This window comes from Pristiophorus japonicus, chromosome 13 (assembly GCF_044704955.1).
Source record: "Pristiophorus japonicus isolate sPriJap1 chromosome 13, sPriJap1.hap1, whole genome shotgun sequence".
NCBI classification, from domain to species: domain Eukaryota; kingdom Metazoa; phylum Chordata; class Chondrichthyes; family Pristiophoridae; genus Pristiophorus; species Pristiophorus japonicus.
The window spans coordinates 53928837-53951559 of NC_091989.1; the positions used below are offsets into that span (position 1 = coordinate 53928837).

Genomic DNA, 22723 nt, shown 5'->3' on the forward strand with positions numbered 1-22723 from the left:
AGAGAGAGATAGAGGAACATTGAAGCTTAGGCAGGAAATTACATTGTGGGACCTAGGTGGCTGCACAGGTCGGAGATGCAAAAAAGACCTGGTTTGGAGGAACAGAGAATTCTAAAGAGGGAGGGGGGAGCAGTTGTAGTGCTAGAGGAGTTAGAGAGATATAGAGGGGCAAGGCCATGAAGGGACTTAAACACGAGGATGGGAATTATCAATTGGAGGTTTTGGGGAACCAGGAGCCAATGTAGGTCAGCGAGAACAGGAGTGATAGGTGAGTGGGACTTGGTGCAGGTTTGGATACGGGCAGTCGAGTTTTGGATGAGCTGGAGTTTATGGCCAGGAGAGCATTGAAATAGTCATGTCTGGTATGTCAATTCATGGTGCCTTTCTTGTAATAAGGTTCCATATGTACGAAATCATGAATGCGAATATCCACAAAAATACATCTACACATCAAATAAATAAAAAATACTTAACATATTTAAAATTAATTAAAATGTCATTTAATTAATTATTGAAACAAGAATTTAATCTTTTGAAAAATAAATTTAAATGTTTTAAAGGGCTAAAAATAAATTTACCTCTATTGTACAGGTTTTTTAATGTATAAATGATTGATAAAAAATTATTTTAATGCTTTTTAAAACTCTTGCGCTGGAAAAAGTAGACCTTATGGTTGCTTTTACCAGGCGTAAGAATTTCACAGGCATTCGCTGGGCAGAAGTTGGGCAAATATCCCAACTCTTTGCCTGTGAATGCCCTTTTCCTGGGGATGCATTGGACCTGTCAAGAAAATGCTTGACAGATCACAAGTTCCGTTTTTTCCCGCATGTGCATTGCGCGCGAAAACCTGGAACTTACATGGCCCTTATGGGGGCGGCTTTCATTTAATCTTCATTTAAAATATTTTTATCGTGTTATAATCTAGCATTATTTGAGAAGACAGTTAATGGATAACATTCTTTATCAAAAGATTATATAAAACAGATTTGATAGTTAAAACTTGTAGTAACTTGCAAAGCAAACAGTTTCCAAAATAGCTGTTGTTACTGGTCAAAATAGACGTCAGTATTAATCCCAAGAAGAAAAGTTGCTAGCGGGAAAGGTTCACGCATGACCTTTTCCGTCACTAGAACTCTGTCGAGACAATTTCATCGAATAATCATTGCCTTTTATATAGAGAAATTTAAACACAGATTTAACTATTAATTACTACATCAGGATTGTAGAAGCACCCATTATGCCACTGAAAATTTGTGAGTTGCCCATTGGCATTCCAGCATGAAATCTCCATAGCTTTCGAGTCTTTCAGCATCAACTGCAGTGAATTTTATGAAGCATATATTCTTGTTGTAGATAAACCGTGTTTTGTCACCAAATATATAAATAAGTGAAATTAAGCTAGACATTATTTCTGAAGTTCTGCACCATTACATCTTGCCTATATATAAAATATTATGTCCTATAATATTATCATTATTTGTGCTCAGATGTAAGAAAAATCAGTTTTCACAACGTAACTTAGATCAGTAAAAGCTGCATGACACTGACTAACAAAGTGTTAATTTCTCTGATGATGCATAGAGCCGTTCTTGAGAAACATGATTTCACCTACATGCACAAACTTCTCATCTGGAGAACACATATCTCCTTTCTACTAAAAAAAGTTCAATAAATAAAGTGTATTGTTATTATTTACTTCATTTGAAGATTGAATAAAAATAAAAAGGAATACTGCACTTAAAAGAAATCTCACCGACAATGCGTCTTTACCGTTCCAGATCAAGGATATGGAATGCTTCTTGTTTGAAAACTTGACGTTAATTCCATTGTTACGAATATTGACCACCTTGTCATCATATGGCAAATTTATTCTATAAAATAATGGTGATATGGGAATTAAGTTGATAAAATGTGAGTTTGTGCAACATTTCTTAAAATCTTTTCTTTGATCCATACTGATTTAACACCTTTTTTTCTGGATTAATAATCTAGAGAACATGAGTTCAAATCCCTCCATGGTAATTTGAACATTTAAATTAAAGTGGCATGGTGCCTTCCTTACCAGGCCTGGCCTACATGTGCTTCAAGTCCCACACCACATAATGGCTGACACTTAACTGCCTGAAATTGCTTAGCAAGCCACACAGTTGTATAAAACCACTGAGCAGCTTCATCACATGGACTTAGCCTTGCTAGTGACACCCAGAACACGAGAATGGGGAAAAAACACCTTGGAGGGTGGTAAGAAATAGAAATGGATATTCATCATAAAATGCCAAACAATTTAGATTTTTGTTTGTTTTCATGGAGGTTACTCCATGTTGCTAAACTATCATCTTGAATAGGATTTTCTTTTAACCAAAGAAACATTGTTTTTTTTTAAATTCCCAGCAACAAGTTTTAAAATTCCATTGACCCTACTTAGGTAATTCTCATTAAGCTTCCTCTATTCTACTTGAATGTGGAAAGCTAATGTATCTATTATATGAAACATGGTTCTATTTATACCATTGCCTGACAAGTATATTTATCAGAATCCTAAACTGACTTTCCCTCAACTTAATCTAAATGAATCTGAAAAGTCTAAAATGTGGATGCTGAAGAAAAATGTGAATTCACTGCAAAACCGACACAAAACTGGTGGTGGTTGTTAATACCTGTATCAGTATCGATAAAATAATTAGAAGGGCTGTGATGAGAAAGGCTCACTCATTTAGGCTATGCCCCAACATTTTGGCATTCTGGACAGTATTAAGGGAGGCGACTCCAGACCCACAGCAATGGGTCTTAACTGTCCACTGAAATGCCACTTGTTCAAGTAGGCAGCTCACCACCACCATATGCTGCCCCTTGGTGACATCATCCACAGATATAGTGTTTGCTGTCCATATCCTATCCTGCACCATCCTGCTTATCCATCACCCCTGTCCTCCCCTACCTTGGCTCCCAGTCCCCCAACACCTCAAATTTACAATTCTCCATGGTCTTGCCCCTCTCTAGCTCTGTAATCTCTAGCCCTACAATACCCCCCGGCCATGAACTTTCCATTCCAGCCTTTTGTGAATCCTCTCGCTTCATCCCACCATTAGCAACCGTACCTTTAACCACCTAGGCAATATGCTCTGGAATTTCCTTCCTAAAATCCCTCTTCCTGTTCACCTCCCTTTCCTCCTTTAAAACCCACATCTTTGACTAAGCTTTTGGTCACCCTTCCTACAATCTCCTTTATTTGGCATCCATTTTTTTAATTATACCTCTGTGAAATGCTTTGAGATGTCATTCTACATTTAAGGTGCTACCCAACAATATCTTGCATTTATATAGCACCTTTATTTTTATTGTTGTTTAATATATTATATCTAGTGACATCTAGTGTAGAACATCAGTGTTACAGCAACTCTTCTTCACTGGTGTCTAACTTGGATCAAAAAGTTGGGGTTATGTCCAATGCCAGGAGAAGTGGGATCATATGCTGTAGATAATGACACCAAAACATCTGAAAGGAGTGGTTTCAAGCTTTTCAATGTAGTGACCTCTTGAAATATTCACACACTTCCGGGGTCCTTTATTCTAACTTCTAAAAGATTGTCAGCTACCCATGAAACATAGCTCCATCACTGCAGAAAGTATTTTTATATAGTGACAGAAATGAAGTGATAGTGAGTCAAGAACAGAAAAAATATAGAAGTATATTTGTAGTTGCCTGGCATCAGACAGACAGAAATCTAATCTCCAGTGAGCTTGTGCTTTTACCATTGATAATTTGGACTATCATTTGGAACATGAAGAATATTTACTCTCGAAAGCTTCTTGTAGTAGATAGTTGGAACAGAGAAACTCAAGCAGATGAAATATTCCAGTGTAGAACGTGGTGCAAACCACACAATTCTGATGCTCACTGACTGATACAATTAAGATATGTGCATTTAAAATTTTCATCGTTAACATGAAAGAAAGGAACCACTTCTAAAAAGGAACCCAAGGTTGAGCAGGGCTGCTGCAGGAGATGTATATTACAGGTCAGCTTTTAAAATTCAGTTGTCATTATATAGTTCCATTTTATTTACTTGCAAAAAGGTTAGAAAAGAAAATCCATAAATGAGTCCACCTACGTATCCTTTCCATGTTCAGTAGCCTTATGTGATAACATTGGCTGAAGGGTTTGAGTATAAAACAAATCTGAGGAAGGACCGAATGAGACTGCACTGGTTTGCTGCAAGACCATCAGCAGGCTGGGGCCAATAGAGGGAGCAACGTGTGGCGGCATGCCACTGCAGGGAGCAACGCATGCTGGTGCAGGAGGACGACGGCTGTGAAGAGGGCGTCTAGATTTGATGTCACCCAAATCCAGGTCGCTGATTGGAATGCGGGCTGGTACAGCTGGAGCGGTTAGGTCGGGGCGAAGGAGCGGCGAGGTCGGGGTGGAGGAGCGGCGAGAGTTCGCAGAGGGATGTGATCAGGGTCCAGGAGAGGTGAGGGCCCAGGCGCAGCATGGGCCAGCCCACACTGCGATATGTGTGCGCGCTAAGTCCGTGCAGCAGAGCTGGTTTCCAGTCGTCTTGGTTAATTCTTGCCACTGGACCAAGACCTAGCTCTGTCAAGCCCATGTGGTGGCTGATGTGCAACGACCATCACATGTTAAAAAAAATCCACACACAGGCATCTTCCACCTTTCAAGATATAGTTCGGGACCTGAAATATTAGGCCCTTCATTGAAACACCTGTAAACTCATCCCTTTTTGGCGTGGAAGCAAGTTATCTTCGTTTCGAGGGACTGCCTATGATGATGATGATGAAGGGAGGTCACAGGGAACATAGCAGGATTCATTGCCCTCCCCATAATAAAACCTGTGGAACATAGGCCAGTTGGAACATTTAGGATATAGACTCTGCCTGCAAGTATCAGGCAGTCTGAAGTCCTTTTGCTAGTAATCTACATGACTCAGACATCTCCCAAGCAGGTAACAATGGAGCAATTCAGAACATGGGCAAAGCTAACATAAATAAGAAAACAGCAGCGGGGAAAAATTCGGTAACACTCACGAGGCGCGAGACTTTGCGGCGAGTGCAGGAGTCTTGCCTCTTGCGAGAAATTGGGGTTACCACCTCCAAACAGAAGTGGAGTGCTAAATGAAGCGCTGCACTTCCTTTCTGGGGTGTTAACGGGGCGGAGGCCTCAGAAGCGGGATGAAGCACTACACACTGGGTCGTGTAGCGCTGCCGCATAGGATGGACTCTTCCCTGAATTAAAGGGAAGGGCCCAAGCTGCATACTCTGCAGCAAAAACAGGGCCCTACCTAGACCACCAGACAGCGGGGCTGCCGTGTCAACAGCCCAGCATTCAAGCAGGTTGCTGAGTGCCGGGCTGCCATGGATCCTGCATTCAAAGTAACAACAGGACACACGAAAAAAAACGAAGAATTTGTTTTTCACCAGCAGCACACCTTCCCCTTAAGTTTCACCCCATGAGCAGTCGGCCGGTGCAGCTTCAGGGGGCAATACCCAATTTAGGGTCCGGGTGCTAATGGGGCACTGCACGCGGTAATGACGTCAACATTGCTGGCGCAGCAGAGTGTGACGCAACAGGTTACCACCGCCACTAAACTCATGCCGAATTTAGCGGGCGTTGCTAGCAGTCGTAAAGTCAGTTGCGCCCCGTTAGCGCCCACCAGGGTCGCTAATGGGAGGCACAAATGACCCGAATTTCTAGGCCCATACATATGGTAAGAATCAAATCCTGAGAGATCACTTCACAAAACATTAGTATGCAATCTTTTCGCGAATATTTTTACAAATACTTTACAATCTTAAAGTTTTCACCTATGCTAATGACAATAATTGAGAACCATCACCATGTAACGATGTATTTCTTGGATCGGGCAATTGTATCACCACCTACCAGCCATTCCATTAGGCTATCAAGGATCAGATAGATGTCCAATACAAGTCACACAAATTACTATCCCTTACTTGACTCAACTGATGAACCTAAAGTTGTCAAATTGGAATTCATTGGGTTTTAATTCAATGTCAGTTTTGCTCCCAATTTTGTTTTCGAAAGCTCTGCAAAGTATTAAGTTAAACAAAAACCAACAAGAGATATCCAATATAATGGAAATGGCCTAGCCTCCATGTCTTCACAACTAGAACAGCCTCAAGTAATTAGCATGTCCTCAGTATTGTGTTCCTAACACAGATGAGACTGCACACAGGGAGGTTAAAGTAACAGTGACCTCAGTCTTTATTAAGACACTCCAGAGTGAGGAACAGGCCTTAGGGGCCGGCTTGTATACAGTGCTCTCAAGGGATGCTGGGATCCCTTGGGACTTCAGGGGATGCACTCCCTGGTGGCGGAACATGGGAGTGCATGCTTTATAGATACATAACACTCAGGAGAGAACAAAGAAAACATAGTAAAATCACGATGATGTCCAAATGGTTGCCTGATCCACCCAGAAACAGACTAGTACAACTTCAAAAGAGCAGTAATACAAAAGCAAAACACTGTGGATGCTGGAAATCTGAAATATAAACAGAAAATGCTGGAAGTACTCAGCAGGTCAGGCAGCATCTGTGGAGAGAGAAACCGAGTTGATGGCTGGAATTTTCTGTAACTGGATGGGTCGGGTGTGGGCGGTCTCTGTGGCAGGTTGCGACCCCACTCTTTGGGGCCAAGTTTCGGCCTGAGTTGCTCCTGATTTTTTGGAGCAACTGGTTTAGAATGGAGTATCTTAGAAATTTGAATTCTCGGCATTTAGTTTGCTCCAGTTCTAGTCAGTTAGAACAGTTTCATTTTGGAACAGAATTTTTTTTTTCAAAAGGGGGTGGGTCCGGGCACTTACGCCTGTTTTCAAAGTTTAGGCAGTGAAAACTTACTCCAAACTAACTTAGAATGGAGTAAGTGAAGATTTTTGTACGTTCGAAAAAACCTTGTCTACATTTTAGAAAATCAGGCGTAGGTTACAAATTAGGCGTAGGGAATGGGGGGGGGTGGGGGGGTTTAAAGGGAAGTTTACAAACATTAAACACTTCAGTTTTACAAATAAAGAGCCATCATCAATAATAAATGATAAATACATCAATAAATCAATCAATAAATCAATCAAAAAAAATTAATAAAAAATAAATTTAAAAAAAAATCAATAAATAAAGCATTTTCTACTTACCGACTGCAGCACCGGGAGTCCTCCAACAGCGTGCTGGGACGGCCCCCCCAATGTGTCTCTGTCAGTGTCTCTATCTCTCTGTCTGTCTGTCTGTCTGTCTGTGTGTGTGTCTCTCACTCTCTGTCTGTCAGTGTCTGTGTTTCTGACAGCGAGGGGAGGGGGAGAAGGGGGGTGGGAGGAGAAGGGGGTGGGAGGAGAAGGGGGGGGAGAAGGGGGGGGAGAAGGGGGGGAGGGAAAGAGAGAGGAGGGAGGGAAGGAGGGAAGGAAGGAGAGAGGAGGGAGGGAGGGAAGGAGAGAGGAGGAAGGGAAGGAGAGAGGAGGGAGGGAAGAAGAGGGGGGGTGGGGGGAAGGGAGAGAAGGAGGCTGAACGGCCGGGCCCAAGACTTCGGGCTGGATTTACAGGTAGGTGGCGTCGGGTCTCGGGGGTGGGGGGGTCGCGGAGGTCCGGGAGGGGAGGGGGAGGGTCGCGGAGGTGGGGGGGAGTCGTGACGGTCCGGGGGGAGTCGCGGAGGGTGGGGGGGGAAGAGGCACGGAGGTTGGGGGGGGGCGCGGAGGTCGGGTCGGGGGGGGAGAGCGGAGGTCGGGTCGCTGGGGGGGTGGGGGTCGGGTCGCCGGGGCGGGGGGAAGCAGAGGTCAAGTCGCCGGGGGTGGGGGGGGGGAGCGGGGTTCGGGTCGGGTCCGGTCGGTTGGGAGGAGCCTTATCCACGCAGCCCCAGTGAAGCCATTCGGCCAGGGCTAGGGGCTGCGTGCTTCGGGCCCCTCCCACAGTTTTGGGCACCTGGAGCTACTACACATGCGCACCCATTGTAGCGCGCATGTGCAGAGGTCCCGGCACTGTTTTCAGCGCAGGGACCTGGCTCCGCCCCCCACAGCTCATGCTGTGCCGCGCCCAGCTCCAGAGGACCTGCAGGGAGCCGGAGAATAGGCGAGTTTTTTTTTAGGCGCGCTTTGTGGCGCAAAAAACGGGCGTCCAGGTCCAGGCTGCGCCGTTTTAGGCGCGGCCCGAAACTTGGGCCCTTCATACCATAACACTCCTGACATCGACTTTCCGTTAATGGAGCCGATTAAGGTTGCCCTGTGCATTTCTCGACCCTATTAAACGGTGTGGGTCTGATGATGTCATCGATGACATGCTGTCAGCCGGGATACTTAAAGCAGTCTTGGCCACATTGCATTTGAAGGTTCATCGAGGAGTATGCTAATGCTATTTTTGCCTTCCTCTAAGATTTTATTCAGAATTTAACTTTCTAATCTATTCTGCCTTTAGCAGTGCTGCACTGCCATCCTGTGGTAGACTAAGTAAGTGGGTCAATGAGCCACCTTGGGGGAAGATTTGTTCACATGAAGACCACGATTTCCCCTACCTGGATGGCAGGAGATGGTGGCAGCGGGTGACGAAATTGCTTCTGCGACGATCCCGGCCAAAAATAGTGTCTTACCATAACAGGCCTTGCTGGCCCACCTGCGCATTTCCCGCTCCGATTAATGGGAGCGGGCCTGGTGACATCACCGGATGACACGATTCTTGCTGATATATTTAAAGGGACCAAGGCGCCGTCTCCTGTGAATTCATGTTCCAGGCGTTAACCTGGTGTGAGTGAGTGCAGGTCTGCACCATGTGAACAGAAAGGCAGAGATCAGCTCCACGCTTTTGCTATGAGTCCCTCCATCGTCTTGTGGAGGGAGTGAGAGGGCATAGGAAGGTTCTCTTCCATGCAGACGGCAAGAAGAGGCCTCCCCAGCAGACAAAGGCAGCATGGCTACAGATAGCCCAGGAAATAACGGCGCCTTCACTAGTGCCTCGCACCTGGGTCCAGTGCCGCAAAAGGTTCAATGATCTTCTAAGATCTGGAAAAGTGAGTATAAAGCTATACTTACCTTGATACTGCTGTGTCTGTCATCACACCCCCACCACTGTGCATTGCCAACCATACTCCTGCACAATGTCGCTCACCCCAAGATCTCTTGGACCTTAATCCATTCCTCTCTCTATTGACATTATCAGGTCCCCATCTTACTTTCCACTCCTCATACTCAGCATCATTGTAATGCAAGGACAACAAGTAACAGCAACTGGTTAACGTCTGGAAAATGAACTGGCGGGCAACTTGGTATCGCCAAGCTACTCCATCAAAGTCTCCCTGTAAAGCTGTATCCCTTTCCATAAATGATGCTCATTCCAACAATTTCAATCAACCTTCTCTTTTTTACTCTCCTTGCAGGAAAAGATTGCCCACAATAAGAGGGAGAGAATGGAAGAGGGCCTCAATCGATGATTAATTTGACGAATGCGGAGGAGGCAGCACTCGACATAGCTGGAGTGCTGGAGGTTCTGGAAGTGGGCGATGGAGACACCTGCGGCTGTTCCTCATCACACTCGAAGGAACAAGATGAGGGAGCATAAATCGTGCCCATTTTGATTGTTGATACACCACATCCAGTTGAGTTGTCAGAAGCAATCTGTCACTGGTCAGACATTTTCTTGAAGGAAGGTTACTGTGAACACAGTTCACTACAAACAATTCCAAAGTGTATGAAGCTGAAAAGTCTCTTCCTAACACTAAAGGTTACAGCTTCTGATATTTGAAAGTGAACAGCTGTAAAATGGTAGCTTTTATATCACTTTTGCAGCTGTCACCTATTGAAAGTCATGGAGAACCTCACTCCACGTACCTGGTGTGTTTCCTGAGGGATAGCAAACCCATCAAAAGGTTGGGAACATTGTAAGTGCCTGCTTTTAATCCTCTTAAGTAGCATTCAACTACTTGTTAATGACCTTAATAAACCATCCCGCCGCTTGCTGGCAGGTCTGTGATCCACATGCAAACCTGACAGGTCAGAAACTCACATGAATTTAAGGAGCTAGGAGCTAAATTTAAAAAGTAGGACCTCAAAAGTAGTAATCTCGGGATTGCTACCAGTGCCACGTGATAGTCAGAGTAGGAATCGCAGGATAGCGCAGATGAATACGTGGCTTGAGCAGTGGTGCAGCAGGGAGGGATTCAAATTCCTGGGGCATTGGAACCGGTTCTGGGGGAGGTGGGACCCGTACAAACCGGACGGTCTGCACCTGGGCAGGACCGGAACCAATGTCCTAGGGGGAGTGTTTTCTAGTGCTGTTGGGGAGGAGTTAAACTAATATGGCAGGGGGATGGGAACCAATGCAGGGAGACAGAGGGAAACAAAAAGGAGGCAAAAGCAAAAGACAGAAAGGAGATGAGGAAAAGTGGAGGGCAGAGAAACCCAAGGCAAAGAACAAAAAGGGCCATTGTACAGCAAAATTCTAAAAGGACAAAGGGTGTTAAAAAAACAAGCCTGAAAGCTTTGTGTCTCAATGCAAGGAGTATCCGTAATAAAGTGGATGAATTAACTGTGCAAATAGATGTTAACAAATATGATGTGATTGGGATTACGGAGACGTGGCTCCAGGATGATCAGGGCTGGGAACTCAACATCCAGGGGTATTCAACATTCAGGAAAGATAGAATAAAAGTAAAAGGAGATGGGGTAGCATTGTTGGTTAAGGAGGAAATTAAGGCAATAGTTCGGAAGGACATTAGCTTGGATGATGTGGAATCTATATGGGTAGAGCTGCACAACACCAAAGGGCAAAAAACGTTAGTGGGAGTTGTGTACAGACCTCCAAACAGTAGCAGTGATGTTGGGGAGGGCATCAAACAGGAAATTAGGGGTGCGTGCAATAAAGGTGCAGCAGTTATAATGGGTGACTTTAATATGCACATAGATTGGGCTAACCAAACTGGAAGCAATACGGCGGAGGAGGATTTCCTGGAGTGCATAAGGGATGGTTTTTTAGACCAATATGTCAAGGAACCAACTAGGGGGGAGGCCATCTTAGACTGGGTGTTGTGTAATGAGAGAGGATTAATTAGCAATCTCGTTGTGCGAGGCCCCTTGGGGAAGAGTGACCATAATATGGTGGAATTCTGCATTAGGATGGAGAATGAAACAGTTAATTCAGAGACCATGGTCCAGAACTTAAAGAAGGGTAACTTTGAAGGTATGAGGCGTGAATTGGCTAGGATAGATTGGCGAATGATACTGAAGGGGTTGACTGTGGATGGGCAATGGTAGACATTTAGAGACCGCATGGATGAACTACAACAATTGTACATTCCTGTCTGGCGTAAAAATAAAAAAGGGAAGGTGGCTCAACCATGGCTATCAAGGGAAATCAGGGATAGTATTAAAGCCAAGGAAGTGGCATACAAATTGGCCAGAAATAGCAGCGAACCCGGGGACTGGGAGAAATTTAGAACTCAGCAGAGGAGGACAAAGGGTTTGATTAGGGCAGGGAAAATGGAGTACGTGAAGAAGCTTGCAGGGAACATTAAGACGGATTGCAAAAGTTTCTATAGATATGTAAAGAGAAAAAGGTTAGTAAAGACAAACGTAGGTCCACTGCAGTCAGAATCAGGGGAAGTCATAACGGGGAACAAAGAAATGGCGGACCAATTGAACAAGTACTTTGGTTCGTTATTCACTAAGGAGGACACAAACACCCTTCCGGATATAAAAGGGGTCAGAGGGTCTAGTAAGGAGGAGGAACTGAGGGAAATCCTTATTAGTCGGGAAATTGTGTTGGGGAAATTGATGGGATTGAAGGCCGATAAATCCCCAGGGCCTGATAGACTGCATCCCAGAGTACTTAAGGAGGTGGCCTTGGAAATAGTGGATGCATTGACAGTCATTTTCCAACATTCCATTGACTCTGGATCAGTTCCTATGGAGTGGAGGGTAGCCAATGTAACCCCACTTTTTAAAAAAGGAGGGAGAGAGATAACAGGGAATTATAGACCGGTCAGCCTGACATCGGTAGTGGGTAAAATGATGGAATCAATTATTAAGGATGTCATAGCAGTGCATTTGGAAAGAGGTGATATGATAGGTCCAAGTCAGCATGGATTTGTGAAAGGGAAATCATGCTTGACAAATCTTCTGGAATTTTTTGAGCATGTTTCCAGTAGAGTGGACAAGGGAGAACCAGTTGATGTGGTATATTTGGACTTTCAGAAGGCTTTCGACAAGGTCCCACACAAGAGATTAATGTGCAAAGTTAAAGCACATGGGATTGGGGGTAGTGTGCTGACGTGGATTGAGAACTGGTTGTCAGACAGGAAGCAAAGAGTAGGAGTAAATGGGTACTTTTCAGAATGGCAGGCAGTGACTAGTGGGGTACCGCAAGGTTCTGTGCTGGAGCCCCAGCTGTTTAGACTGTACATTAATGATTTAGACGAGGGGATTAAATGTAGTATCTCCAAATTTGCGGATGACACTAAGTTGGGTGGCAGTGTGAGCTGCGAGGAGGATGCTATGAGGCTGCAGAGTGACTTGGATAGGTTAGGTGAGTGGGCAAATGCATGGCAGATGAAGTATAATGTGGATAATTGTGAGGTTATCCACTTTGGTGGTAAAAACAGAGAGACAGACTATTATCTGAATGGTGACAGATTAGGAAAAGGGGAGGTGCAAAGAGACCTGGGTGTTATGGTACATCAGTCATTGAAGGTTGGCATGCAGGTACAGCAGGCGGTTAAGAAAGCAAATGGCATGTTGGCCTTCATAGCGAGGGGATTTGAGTACAGGGGCAGGGAGGTGTTGCTACAGTTGTACAGGGCCTTGGTGAGGCCACACCTGGAGTATTGTTTACAGTTTTGGTCTCCTAACCTGAGGAAGGACATTCTTGCTATTGAGGGAGTGCAGCAAAGGTTCACCAGACTGATTCCCGGGATGGCGGGACTGACCTATCAAGAAAGACTGGATCAACTGGGCTTGTATTCACTGGAGTTCAGAAGAATGAGAGGGGACCTCATAGAAACGTTTAAAATTCTAACGGGGTTAGACAGGTTAGATGCAGGAAGAATGTTCCCAATGTTGGGGAAGTCCAGAACCAAGGGTCACAGTCTAAGGATAAGGGGTAAGCCATTTAGGACCAAGATGAGGAGGAATTTCTTCACCCAGAGAGTGGTGAACCTGTGGAATTCTCGACCACAGAAAGTTGTTGAGGCCAATTCACTAAATATATTCAAAAGGGAGTTAGATGAAGTCCTTACTACTAGGGGGATCAAGGGGTATGGTGAGAAAGAAGGAATGGGGTACTGAAGTTGCATGTTCAGACATGAACTCATTGAATGGCGGTGCAGGCTAGAAGGGCCGAATGGCCTACTCCTGCACCTATTTTCTATGTTTCTATGTTTCTATGGAGGCGGATTTGGAGTGGGATCCCGACCCGCTGTCAATCAGGGCCATTTTGACAGCATCCAAACCCGTACTAGCAGATCACTTGTGGTGCTGCTCATGGTAAGTTGGAGGCTGAGAAGATTCCGGCCGAAATGTGTAACCAAATCTTAAATCCATTTAAAGCTTGTTATTAGTCTATTTTAATATTCTACAATTTAGCACAACTTTAGAAAGTAATATTTTGTAATATTGCATTCAATAGTTATCACAAATGTACCCCATTTTATAGTAACTTGTTTTACTTTTTTTTTAATTCTCAAACCAGTCAATGGGTCTTTTGCACCTTCCGCTAGCGGCCCTGGTGGTCGCTAACTGGGCACAAATGACTTTTCGCCCGGGTGCGATGCTGCTACCGACTCCTGCAAAACTCCACGGGTGTTTAGCGGTGCCAATAACCGGTAGTACCGGGCTGCTGGCGATGACAACATCATCACCGTGCACAGGGACCTGTTTCCGCCCCGGAGTAAAAATTTGGTAGCGCCCCCTGAGGCTGCTACGGGTAATGCATGCGACAGTTTCACGTAGCGCGTACCGGGCTATAGGCCACTCGCGGGGAGAAAATTAAAGGAGAGCTGTGATGCTGAAAATGTGAAAAATGGCCTACTGACCGGTCGCAGCCTTCTCATCTTCATATCGCAGGGTCCGTTCCGCGATGTTGCAGCCCGGCACTCCGCTTCTGTGCCAGGCTGCTGCCATGGCACCCCGTTCCCTAGTAGTCTAGCATTGGCCCCTTCTATCTAATTCAGAGTCAGCAGCGTGCCTTCCCCTTTGCTGGAAGGGGATGGGCCTGTGTTCCTGCCAGCATTACACATCATTTCGCGTAATGCTGTAAAATTAGCGCCTCGGTCCCGAGAGGACGTGGAGCGCGAGATTTTGCGCTCCACTTCCTCTCGGGGGCAGTAAGCCCAATTTAACTGGTGAGGCGGGACTTCTGCACCTGGCGCAGCTGTTACTGCCCCCAACCAGGACGGTATGCAACTTCGTCCCCGATATATCACCTGATAGAGGAAGTATTATGTTATTCCGTTTTCAATTTATTTCCCATGTTCCCACTACAGCATTAGAGTCATTTTAAAGTTAAATATATTAAAAAGTTACATGATAGGGGAATGGGAGCTGGAAGTATACAACAAAGGTATAGTTACCTTGAAGTCTTATAATTAATATCAAAAATAATCCTGCAGAATTTAACTTACATCTGGTTTTTAACCTTAATTGTGTCTTTCGTCACAACAATCTCAGTGGTCTCAATTTTGATGAATATGTGTTCCAGAATCCCATCTGACCCTCGGCGGATTTTCACCTCATAATCATCAAGCTCACGTACGTTTAGCTTGCTCATGATAAGGTCACAGGTTGATGTAAAATGGACAAACTCGTTGTTAAATTGCTTGAATGCTCCCACTCCCCACGTGTTGCATGTATCTGGAAGAAAAGGCAATTCCCTCTGTTACAACAACTGAAGATTACTATTTTGATAGGATCAGTGTCATTTTACATCCTGCCTAAACTTATTTGGACAATCAAATATATTCAATATAATATACTCACGATGGTTTTGCCGCGATTGAGAGGAGCCATCCAATGCACGCTTAAAGACTTGGGTAAGAGAAGCCTGGTCCAGGTCTAGTGCAAAATAGGTTTAATTCAGAATTAACTATTCATGGAGTATATGGTACCAACATATAGTTTAATTTCAAAATGTTATTTTTGTGCTTATACAATCATCTTTTGTTAAACGAATCTAATCGTAATGAAAGAACTTGTGACCATTCTATTACCAAAAATGTTGTATTTCACAGTTTTGTACAATTTTCCCTTCTTTCGGACACTAACAGATCTAAACAATTATATACATATTAATAACATTTCAAGCAGATTTAGAAGTTTAAAAAATTCAGAATGGGATTCATGAAATTGATCCAGACAAATTGGACATACTGATTCATTGTCCATGGATTAGAATGGTCACATTTTTGGGGTTTTACGCTAGATATTTTATGGAGTTCAGTGTCACTGGCCATTTCCATAAGAGGACTTTGCATCCCCTATGATCTGGAGCATACCACTTCCCATTCAGGGCTGAGAGTAATGATAGAATAAATGTCTAATTGTTTAATATTGATAACATTTTTAGCTGCATTATTTTGCCATTTTCAGTGACATTGTAAATTTTCTGTTCATCTTTAGTGTTTCCATGGTATGAACTGGATACAGACTGTGACATTATAATCCCCTCTTATGGAAAGACAAAGGGTTTGAATTTCCATGAGGGTTGCCCTGACGGAGTGCCGGAAAATCCAAGGAAACTCTGGAAAAATGGCATAAATGGGTGTCCACAAGCTTATCAAAGAGGTGGGTTGAAAGGAGAGCCTTAAAGGAGGAGGGGAAGGTGGAAGCAGGGGGGTTTAAGGAGAGAATTGCAGAGTGTGGGGCCGAGATGGCAGAAAGAATGGTTGCCAATGGTGGGGTGAAGGGACGGGGTGATGTACAAAAGGGCAGAGTCAGGGGAATGGAGAGTTCAGGGGAGAGGACAGGGGATTGCAGAGCTGGGGAGGGGCAAGACCATGAAGGGATTTAAGCAGGAGGATGAGAATTTTAAATTGTAAATCAAACTCATAAATGTAAGCGAGCTAAGAACAGAACTTTGGATCATCATGATGATTTTTTTTTAAAACAGCAAAGTAAGGCTCAATTAGACTTTATAGACAGATGTCAAGAAAAAAAACAAGGAAAATTTAATGACAATACCTCACTAGCTGTTTAGAGTTTAATTAATAAATGTTATGCCTAACCTTTTGAGTTTAGTTGTATTTACTACGGCCCTGAAATTCCGGCCTCCCCGTGTCCGTAAGGAGTTTTTATGGACCCGGGAATGCATCGGAAAAGTCGGTTTTCAGCGCACAATGCGCATGCGCTGAAAACCGGCTTTTCCGATCTGGCTTGACAGATCCAACACAGATCGGGAGCGAGGACATTTGCCAGGGCAAGATTGTGGTATTTACCCATATCTTGCCCAGCCAATGTCCTCAAAATTCTTGCACCTGATAAAAGCAGGCGCATAGCCTACTTTTACAGGTGTAAGTGTTGAAAAACATACAAAAATATAATTAAATTAGATAAAAAAAACACATATCATCTTTCAAAACCCTGCCCACTACGTTACATTTATTTTTAACCATAATTTTTTTAACTTTTTAAAAACTCGGAAAAAAAATTTCTCTAAGATATTTATTAACTTTAATTTCAATTAACTTTAAGTATGTGAGGTGTGTTTTTTATTTTTTATTACATGTGTTTAGTGTCTTTGTTTTTTTTTCTCATTAATAGCAATGAGAACTCGTAGTACCTGATTGTCTGAGCAGTCACATGTGACTGCGTGGGTACCTCGAGGCTTCGCAGCGCAGGAAGAGAAGGCCTCCCCAACAGAATCGCAGGCTCCTCCTGAACCATCAGGTAAATTTGTAGAAATGTTTCAGGTCGGAGGCAGCCCCTATATTATTGAAACGGTGTGCTACTTTTTGATGTCAACTTACCAAAAGTGGAATCTGCATAGTCTTGGCTCAACAACCATTTGGCAGAGACATGGTCTGTGATAGAAAAAATCAATTTTACTCGATAAAATAAACATGAGAAATCAAAACATTTAGAACATAATCAGAGCCTTGATTTTACTTTGCTTCAATCTTTCTGCAGGATTTACTGTTTTTCGTATTAAAACATAAACATAATGGGCCAGAATTTACTGTCACAATAATGGGGAGACAAACAGTGCTCACTGTTATTTATGCGTAAATCGTATAGCAACTTCAAGCGACGGCTGATGCATGGTTAAACATGAAAATCCAAAAGTTGCTGTCCGAAATGCATTACTCTGCCGTTAGCTTCCCGAAAACAACATCTCGCTGTCTGACTCGCCATTCAAATACATTGAACGGCGTGAATTTCCTGTACTTGGGTGATAGATACAAACTAAACTCATCACAGAAGGTTAGGGGTTGTCCATTTCAGTCCAAGTCCCCTTTTTTAACGGCATATTAAGTCTTAACGACTGGCAAACACCCTGTCTGGCACTGAAAATCAACTTTTACAAGTGTGGCGTCTCATTCCTTCAGCTTTTAATTGTAGTTTGAGATGTTTTTTTTAATGCTTTTTTTTCTTTTTCTTTCCCTCTTTTTCTCTCTCTTAAACCAATCTTTTCTTTTATTTGTTTTGTTTTCTGTACCTGATTTGACTTTGAAATCATTATTAGAACTTGCACTTCCTGATTCAGACTGCCCTCTTCTCGCTAGTCCCAGATGCCCTGTAGAGGGCACTGCGCTATTTCCATTGCCCACTTGTAGCAACTTGCAGTGCAAAAGCTCATAGAAATAAAACAGGCAAGGGCAGGACACTCTTCGTTCACCAGTTACAATAAATGATGGCCTATTATGTCACATAGAGAAAATTTTAAAAGACCCATGAAGTAAAGCAGGGCAAATCTGCTGCTGATGTTTGTGGGCCATAATTGGCGAGGTCAGATAACTGAAATAGTGAAAAACATGCAGGCTGTGTAAACCCAGTCTGCAAAGCCTCAGACACACGTGGGATGGGGGCGGAAAAATGGTGAAGAAGCAGAAGGTGAGTCTAAGCTGCATGCTGAATGGTGGCCAGATTAGGTGAGGGCAGAAAATAGGTAATAGAGAAACATAGACCTGGTGCAACAAAATGTAAAACCCGCTGTGGTTTAAAAGACCATTGGGGTGAAATTCATCTTGAAGTCAATGGAAAAGAAAATCAAGTGGCGTGTCAAACAGGCAGCCGATTCTGCACTACAGCCCAAGATGAAGTTCACCCCCATTGGCTGCAGTGGAGGAAGCTGGCAACATGGGTGAGGAGGATGACAACCAGCTCAAAGGGAAGAGCAGCAAACTTCAGGGAGCCAGCCCTGACTGTCCTCCTCATGGAGCAAGAGGGACAGGATGTTTGGAGTTTGAGGCCAACGACCGGCCAAGCCTTTGATATACACATTGTGGAGGGAGTTGATTGTGACAGTGAGTGCCCTCTCTTTGAATCCCAGAACTCCTTTGCAGTGTGGGAAATAGTTTAACAACCTCTCCAGAGCAGCCAAGGTAAGCTATCTATCCCCACCGACCCTTCTCTGCAGTCTCTTTATATGTGTGGCCCTCCTTCATTCATTACCTTCCCAGTATTCTTGGACTGTACTCTGAACCTTTGATTTCTTCTCCCAACCTGGCTCACGTGCAACCAACAAATACACCTACTTTCAGTGTGTCATGTACGAGAAATCCTCATTAACTCACCACACCTGTCCTTTGTTTTCAGCCCCTCTTCTAGCCTAATGTCTCAAACTGTAGCCTTCAGTGTAATATTCATATCTTTTCTCGTGTCTCTTACAGGAGAAAGTGGTCTTTAAGCATTGAGAAACTCAGGCCAGGTGGTGAATCCCCCCTACAATAAACCTCTCAGCCCTCGTGAAGCAAAAGGCTTGGAAATACTGCGGAGCTATGATGACGAACCTTTTGGGAGCAAAGGTGTACAAGGGGAAGTGGCATTTTCAGCTTATCTGTACAATGGTTTAGGAGAGCAAACACATTAACAAGAAATATGATTCGGTAACTTCAAAATCTATAAAGGAACTGTATGGGATGCCATATAATATTGTAACATCTCTTCATCTTCATTTCCTTTAGATAATCTTCGCCAGGAAGCCACTGATGAGGAGCAGGAAGAGGAGGAAGAAAATGGCGAATGGCTTTCCAACTGTCCCCAACCAGCCACATCCTTACCCACACCATCATTTATCCTTTCTGTCTCATTCACCATCCCAGAGAAATCCACCTTTTGGGAATGTAGAGTAATCCAATAATGTTTTTCACTGAATGAAACACAACATATGAGGGCATAAAGGAGTTAGAGGTAAAAATGGGGGATCAGAGGGTCGGCAAAAGTCAACCCCTGGCTCCGGAGCTTAAAAATCCAGTTCTCTGGAGTCTTGCCCTAAAAAGGAGGATGCTGGCTGAGCATCACACTCACGTTGAGGTACCGAGGACCATCTTGAAGACCTGAGACAGATGGAAGGGGTCAGCCTTCATCATTGCCACTGTCTGAGAAGAGCTCAATACAATACAAAGCTAAGCAGAGTGAGTGTTAGCATAACAAACATCCTCCACCATCCTCCACAACAGAGATTTTTAAAGTGAATCCAACATAGATGCATTGACCACTGGTCTTCAGGCCTTGGGGGGGGGGGGGGCCGTTTGGAGAGAACAATGGCACCCAGGTTCCCAGAACTACAGAGTACCATCTCTCAGGGTCTGCAGGATAACTGCTAACATGATTTAAAAGCTTCTGTGTGTTCGTTGAAATGGAAGCTCCAACCAGTTATCAGAAGACAGTTTTCATATGATTTGCCATATCTACCTTTGTTGGAAATACAATTGATTTGTGGCTCCAAAGTAATATCAATGTCAATCTGAATTTGTGACAATTTTAAATACTTTTGACAAAAATAGATTTTAGTCCGATCTCTAGAGGTGCCCCCTCAAAAGAGTAAAGGATCATCACATGAACATTAAATTAACCAGGAAAAATTAGAAATGTTAGATATCAGAAATACACATTTTTGCAAAATAACCTTCCTGGGTTCCACTTTGTTTCATAGCAAGCTGAAAAATATAGAGGGATTATTGCCCTAATGGAGTACCTGCTGTCAGATAGAGCTGCTATGTTTCTATCATGATTGTTAAATGTTTATATAGTCAAAAGTCCACCCAATAAACTTTATTCATTGCTAGACCCAATCGATTTAGTCTCTCTGTTCTACAGTGGTTACACAAAATGTCCATGAAATTTATTACAAGACATGTGATGCTTCATCTTAAACTACTCAATGCAGACTGGTAGCACAGGCACTAGAATTCCATCATCCTAATGAGTTTGTTAAGTTCAGAATGACTCCATGAGACTGTGTTGTAGGCTCAAACCATTGTGACCTTGGCCTCTTTAATATAACTCCAAAGTGAGGCAGCAGCGTGGTGGACTGCCTTTTATACCTGCTTGTACCAGGGTACACAGGTGACTCATGGGTCTCCCACAGGTGTGCCCTCTAGTGGCAAGTCTTACACACACAGGTGAGGTTCACATACATAACATCACTTCCCGCCAAAGTCTTGAGTACAAGTTATTTACAGGTTGTTGTGATCTTCCGGCCTGCGTTCCCGGGTCAATCGCCTGAGTTGACAGCCTGGCATAGGTGAGTTGGTCGGATCATTGCTGCACGGCAGCTCGGCTGGTCTGATCGGACTGTCGGGCAAGGTGGGTTCATTCTCGTGGTTGACAGTGAGGTCAATTGCTGGTTGGGTGTGTGTTGGTGGATCATAGATGGTAGGGTCTTCTTCAAACTGTTCTTGGTTGTCTGTGAATCGCAGTTTGGTCTGATCCAGGTGCTTTCTGCACGTTTGCCCATTCAACAATTTCACAACAAACACTCTATTCCTCTCCTTGGCTAAGACAGTGCCAGCAATCCACTTGGGACCGTGACCGTAATTTAGAACAAACACCAGATCATTGACTTCAATCTCACGCGAGGCCGCCGCGCGATCATAGTACACATTATGCTTGTGCCGCCAGGTTTCTACATGATCATTGAGATCCGGGTGGACTAAGGAGAGCCTGGTTTTGAGTGCTCTCTTCATTAACAATTCTGCAGGAAGAACCCTGGTGAGCGAGTGGGGGCGTGTCCTGTAGCTGAGCAGGACCCTAGATAACCGGGTCTGCAAGGAGCTGTCCATAACGCGGTTTATACTGCCCATTCTGCTTGGCCGTTGGATGCGGGCTTAAATGGGGCAGACCTGACATGCTTGATGCCATTGCAGGTCATGAACTCGTTGAATTCTGAACTGGTGAAACTTCATGATGACATTATTATACATTCAATCCATTTTGAGTAAGCATCCACTGCTACTAGAAACATCTTCCCTAGAAAGAGGCCAGCAAAATCTATGTGGACCCTGGACCACGATTTGGAGGGCCATGAGAACAGGCTCATGGGGCCTCCCTGAGTACGTTGCTCAGCTGTGAGCAAGTGTCGCATTGGTGTACACATGACTCTAATTCAAAGTCAATGCCGGGCCACCAGACGTGCGACCTGGCAATAGCCTTCAGCATGACTATGCCTGGGTGGGTACTGTGTAGGTCACGTATAAACGTTTCCCTGCCCTTTTTGGGCAAATTCACATGATTTCCCCCATAGGAGGCAATCCGACTGAACTGACAGTTCATTCTTGCGTCGGTGAAAAGGCTTAATTTCATCTTGCATTTCCCCGGGAACCCCTGACCAGCTCCCATTGAGGATCGATCTTTTTACTCGTGATAACAGGGGGTCTTGGCTGGTCCAGGTCCTGATCTGGTGAGTCGTGATGGGTGATCCCTCACTCTCAAAAGCATCCATTATCAGAAGCAAGTGTGCGGGTTGCGCCATTTCCACCCCGGTGGTGGGCAATGGCAGCCGACTGAGGGCGTCAGTGCAGTTCTCAGTGCCTGGTCTGTGGCGGATTACTTAGTCATGTGCAGACAATGTTAGTGCCCATCTTTGGATGTGGGACGAAGCATTGGTGTTGATACCTTTGCTTTCTGAGAGCAGTGAAGTAAGCGGTTTGTGATCAGTTTCAAGCTCGAACCGGAGACCAAATAGATATTGGTGCATTTTCTTAACCCCGTATACACAAGCCAACAGTTCTTTCTCAACCATACTGTAGGCTCTTTCAGTCTTGGATAAACTTCTGGACGCATATGCAGCCGGTTGCAGTTTGCCTGACCCATTTGCTTGCTGTAACACACAACCGACCCCATACGATGACGCATCACATGCTAGTACTAAACGTTTACATGGGTCATACAATACAAGTAACTTGTTAAAGAATAGCAGGTTTCTGGCCTTGTTAAAGGCTATTTCTTGAGATTTACCCCAAACCCAGTCGTCACCCTTGCGTAGATACAAATTCAAGGGTTCCAGCAAAGTGCTCAACCCCAGTAGAAAGTTACCAAAGTAGTTGAGGAGTCCCAGGAACGAACGCAGCTCTGTCACATTCTGTGGTCTGGGTGCATTCTTGATGGCCTCCGTCTTGGAGTCCGTGGGTCTGATGCTGTCTGCCGCAATCTTTCTCCCCAGAAATTCGACCTCTGGCGCCAGGAAAGCACACTTGGACTGTTGCAGCCTGAGTCCCACTCTGTCCAGTCGCTTTTAAACCTCTTCCAGGTTGTGCAAGTGTTCGGTGGTGTTGCGACCAGTGATC

General features: G+C 44.3%; 1 protein-coding gene and 1 long non-coding RNA gene across 4 annotated transcripts in view; one reads left to right on the forward strand and one right to left on the reverse strand.

Moving 5' to 3' along the window:
- Positions 1–9331, reverse strand: part of LOC139278099 (mucin-2-like) — a 169522-nt gene extending 160191 nt beyond the window's left edge. The window contains exons 1-3 of the mRNA XM_070896758.1: positions 9121–9331; positions 7167–7239; positions 1754–1871 (exon numbers count right to left, since the gene is read on the reverse strand). Coding sequence (XP_070752859.1) covers positions 1754–1871; positions 7167–7239; positions 9121–9331 — 402 coding nt within the window. The remainder of the gene's footprint in view (positions 1–1753; positions 1872–7166; positions 7240–9120) is intronic.
- A 4658-nt stretch (positions 9332–13989) lies between these two features.
- LOC139278568 (uncharacterized) lies at positions 13990–20194 on the forward strand. 3 transcript variants are annotated; one of them, XR_011596303.1, is made up of 6 exons: positions 13990–14562; positions 14701–15031; positions 15618–15782; positions 16758–16883; positions 18827–18961; positions 19121–20194. It is a non-coding gene; the product is annotated as an uncharacterized lncRNA (long non-coding RNA). The 3 variants fall into 3 exon arrangements; XR_011596301.1 differs by having other exon boundaries at positions 18827–20194; XR_011596302.1 differs by having other exon boundaries at positions 14701–14750; positions 18827–20194.
- The last annotated feature ends 2529 nt before the right edge of the window (positions 20195–22723 follow it).